Genomic DNA, 4,920 nt, shown 5'->3' on the forward strand with positions numbered 1-4,920 from the left:
TTTGCTTCGTTATTTGAAGGAGGCTAGGGAATCTTGTAGTGATACTGAAACAAGCAGGAACAAATTGAGAATTTTCACTTTATAAATTTAGAATTTTGAATAGCAATTTAGAATAGAATTGATGACCTATAGTATGGACCATTTTTTCAACGCCATAGCTGTCAACCATTTGACACCTAAAATCCTTTAAAAGACTATAAACAACACACAGAATGAATTCGTGAGTCACTAGAGTTGATGGTTTCGAAATAATCTTGCAACAAAAGCAGTTTGTGTTTTTAAAATAGATTTATGGGGGCCCAGATATGACTGTCACATCAGACCCAGACTAAGGGAGAAGCTGTGCTAGCTTTTACAAACCCACTAGGGTCAGATACTTCCTCATCAGTGGGTACAACAGCCTCTGGAAGTGCTTTCTCTCTATTCTCCACTCATTTTGTACTGATTAAATAATGTCTTAAGATTTACATTAGGTACAAAAGATCCAAATTCCTGAATTTTTCATCTATTAACTATTGCAACAAATACCGCTTAGTGCTAATTAACCGCAGTTTGCCTTCAACTTACCTTCTATATCATCTCCTTTTATTGACATTCATTCGTTAGATTATATGTAAAACATTAAATTTCTAGCAAAAGCCATGACATATGCACAATTCAAATATACTTGGGCAATTTAACAATCTTATTTTTACTTTACCAATTCCTATAACAAACATCGCTGACTGTATATGTTTTTTAATTGTTTTTAATTTATAAAATGTAAATATGAGAAATGAAGTTGCTGATTACTTTTCACAATTACAGTCATTAATTGATATTTTATTAATGTATAGTTTTTAAGCATTCTTTGCTTTTTGTTGCAACAACAATTCCATTGGTTCAACATGACCCATTGACAATGTTTGATCACATAACAAAGAATAGTGTGCTCTACACACATTAAAGTTTAGCAGTTCAAGCTGGACTGTTTAAATACATTTGCATTTCTTCAAGATTTGTTCCCAAATAATTCAGGGCATTTGATCAGATAATCTGAAAAGAAGAAAAATTACCTTATGTATATGGCACAAGAATTGAAAAATCTTTTCTTATTTTAGGTCAATTAGACTAAATAATATAATTAACATTTTTTTGTTATCTAAATAACAAAATTAACAGCAGTATTTTTTATTTTCAAGATATTACTTAAATATTTAAAATCATTACCAGTATTATCAAGTAAAATATATAATTATTCTCAATGAAATCATTATGAAATTATTCCACAATAGGTTTATAAAATGAGACAATAAAAAGAAAAAGCAGCTTAATTCAATAAACTAAGAATAATTAAGAATAAGATTCCATTCCTGTCAATCCATGTTTTAGTAAATTTTATACTATTGTGTTTATACTATTAATTTTTCACCTGAAGTTGTTTTCTTTCTTTCAGAAACATGTCATTTGTCTGTAACATGCATCAAATCAAATATATGGAAAGCCAGAGAAACATCTCAGTATTCATTCTTCTAGGACTTTCTCATGACCAGAACACACAAATATTTTGCTTTGTGCTCTTCTTATTCTGTTATGTTGCCCTGTTGGTAGGAAACCTTCAGATCCTCATCTCCATTCGATGTAGTCCTCTTTATAACCAACCAATGTACTATTTCCTCATCCACTTATCCTTAATAGACATCTGCTATACTTCTACCGTTACACCCAAATTAATCGCCGACCTGCTAGTGGAAAGAAAAACCATTTCCTATAGTAATTGCATGTTACAAGTCTTTACTATGCACTTCTTTGGAGGTACTGAGATCTTCATTCTTACTGCCATGGCTTTTGATCGCTACGCTGCCATCTGCAAACCTCTCCACTATGTGATTATCATGAACAGGACAAGATGCAATCTCCTAGTCTTGGCTTCTTGGGTTGGTGGGGCTGTTCATTCCATTCCTCTCTTTTCTACAGCAATCAGTTTGCCCTTCTGTGGTCCTAATGAAATTGATCACTATTTTTGTGATATTTTTCCTTTGCTAAAAGTTGCCTGTACTGATACCTACATTACTGGTGTCCTCGTAATTGCCTTTTCAGGTATGGTTGCCTTAGTTACCTTTGTTGTCTTATTTGTTTCTTATGGCATTATATTATTCACTTTAAGAAATCACTCAACTAAGGGAAGACATAAAGCCCTCTCTACCTGCTGGTCTCACATCACTGTGGTTGTCTTATTTTTTGGGCCTGTGATCTTTATCTACCTTAGACCTCCCACCACTTTTCCTGAGGATAAAGTATCTGCTCTATTTTACACCATCATTGCTCCTATGTTCAATCCCTTAATCTATACACTGAGAAATACAGAGATGAAAAACGCCATGAGAAAAGTTTGGTGTCAAACATTGCTTTCAAAGGATGCACATAATTAATTTGAAAGACCTTATTGGATAAGTAACTTTGTGAAAGAAAAAGGGGTAGCTGTGGATTATAAAAACAGGAATTATCTCATAGATTTTATATACCATCACTATCTTAAATGGAATGAATGAGAGAAATAAGACTACGAGTTTAAAATAATAACTAAAATTCTAATTCTTGCAAACCAAAATTAAGTGGAAACTAAGTTAATGTTTTTGGGTGTAGGTAAGGAAGATTGGACCTGAGCTAACATGTGTTGCTAATATTCCTCTTTTGCTTGAGGAAAATTGTCGACGAGCTAACATCTATGCCAATCTTCTGCTATTTTATGTGGGATGCCACCACAGCATGGCTTGATGAGCAATGCTAGGTCCATGCCTGGGATATAAAACTTGCAAACCCTGGGCCACTGAAGTGGAGCATGCAAACTTAAACACTATTCCATTTTGTGGAGTATTAAGTGGGTTTATATATGGTTACCTTCATGAAAAAGCAATAGGGCCAAATCAAATAGGCAATGCTATATTGATCAGTGAATTATAAATGAAAATGTTTTTAGGGATAATTCTATTAAAAACTTCTGACTCATATCACATAGTGACAGACAGTCTGTAGTAGTGGAGACGCTGTGATCTAAAATTAAAATAAATTTAAACTTCTGATGGAACATTCACATATACATCCTCTAGTGTCGTTCAGAAATCAGTTGTCAACAAGGAAATATGTAGAGTAGAATCTATTTTAAAGTGACTTCTGGGCAACTCTCCTGACACCCTATTGAAAGAAATAATAAAAAAAAAAAGTGAAGACAGAGTGAGAATATATAATTTAGAATGCTAAAAATAAACAATGGTATTACACCTATTGGCCAAAATTTAATAGCATGGCCCATTGAACTTAAGGAAATGTATGATAAAATTTAAGTGTTGACCAACTGCTATCTGCCTAAAATTGATAAGTAATATTGCAATCGTTGGAGCAGAACCAAAGACCTTTCCTGTTGCAATTAGACAAAAAAATTAGCAAAAGACAAATAAGAAGTGGTCTAAAAGCAGAGCAACAAACCAAAAAGCAAAATGCATTTTGGCTGCACATGAATGTTTACAGCAGCTTTGTTCATAATTGCCAAGTCTTGAAAGCAAACAAGCTGCTCTTCAGTAGGTGAATGGATAAACTATAGTACATCTAGACAACGCAATATTGTTCAGCACGAAAAAGAAATGAGCTATCAAGCCATGAAAAGACATGAAGGAAGCTTAAATGCATATCTTAAAGTGAAAGAAGCCAATGTGAATGGTCTACTTGCTGAAAAGTTTCAACTGTATGAAACTCTAGAAAAGACAAAACTACAAAGACAGCAGAAAATCAGTGGATGCCAAGGGTTAGGGAGCAGGGAGGGATGAACAGGTGGAGCACAGAGGATTTTTAAGTCAGTGAAACTATTCTCTACATTATTAAACTTTTGGATATTGTTTTTGTACATTTCAAAACCCATAGATTGTACAACACTGAGAATGAACTGTAATGTAAATTATGAATTTTGGGTAATAATGCTGTATCAATGTAAATTCATTTGATTGTAACAAGTGTATTACCTTGGAGGAGGAGATTGTCCCTGTGTGAGGACTGGGGATGTACAAGAACTCTTATGCTTTCTGATCAATATTGCTGTGAACCTAAAACTACCCTAAAAAATAAAATTTACTAAATAGAAAATATTGTGGCACAATACATAAAGCAAATCATCTTGCAACTATAATAAAGAAGAGAAATCAGGAAAATTTTCTAGAGAAACTAGAAGAAACTTTTATGAAAAGACTTCTGTGCATGCTTAATAGGATTTAAACTAAGATCTCTTAAGATGCACAGCAAATATCACAATAGAGAAAGGATTGGTTAATGGAGTTTTATGAAAAAGAAAGTAATTAAAATACTGAAAGGGTTTTAGAATACGTCGAGGCAAGGCAAGAGTTAAAAATTCTGAAGGTGCTGCTCGAAGAAGGTTAAAGAGCAGAAAAAGTAATGAAGGAGGTAAAATTAAGTAGAACTGTTATAGCAGACAGGCATTGGACAAATTATTTTCTCAGCCATTACTAATAAATGAAAATGCAGCCAAATTTAAATTTATCTTTTGAAAAATCATCACTAAACATGTCAGTCTACGAAAGGGAATGTGCCGAAAATGATTAATTTTATTACCAACAAGTTTATATTCCATTGTTTATGGGAGAGAAAAATATATCCTTCCCTTCAAATGGACTCAAAGATAAAAAAAAGCATATGTAATTTTCTTGAAAAAACTTTAAAATGTGAATAAGAATTCCACATAATATCTCCTCTCTTTTCTTGCCTATATATACTGTTCTCACATATCTAGAACATCCCTTTATATCATTCACAGTCATGCATTAATAACAAATCAAGTGCTGCCCTAAAGCCCAAGAATTAACATGTATTCCCATGTAACTATGGAAAGGGCATGAAATCCAGCAAACTCTCAGCACCTATTATGTATCTTTT

General features: G+C 33.0%; 1 protein-coding gene across 1 annotated transcript; it reads left to right on the forward strand.

The window, feature by feature from the left end:
- The first annotated feature begins 1,475 nt into the window (after positions 1-1,475).
- LOC139040576 (olfactory receptor 4P4-like) lies at positions 1,476-2,411 on the forward strand. Its single transcript, XM_070487328.1, has one exon. It carries the CDS (start codon positions 1,476-1,478, stop codon positions 2,409-2,411), a length of 936 nt encoding a protein of 311 aa, XP_070343429.1.
- Positions 2,412-4,920: the final 2,509 nt, after the last annotated feature.

Source organism: Equus asinus, chromosome 17 (assembly GCF_041296235.1).
Source record: "Equus asinus isolate D_3611 breed Donkey chromosome 17, EquAss-T2T_v2, whole genome shotgun sequence".
Taxonomy (NCBI): Eukaryota; Metazoa; Chordata; class Mammalia; order Perissodactyla; family Equidae; genus Equus; species Equus asinus.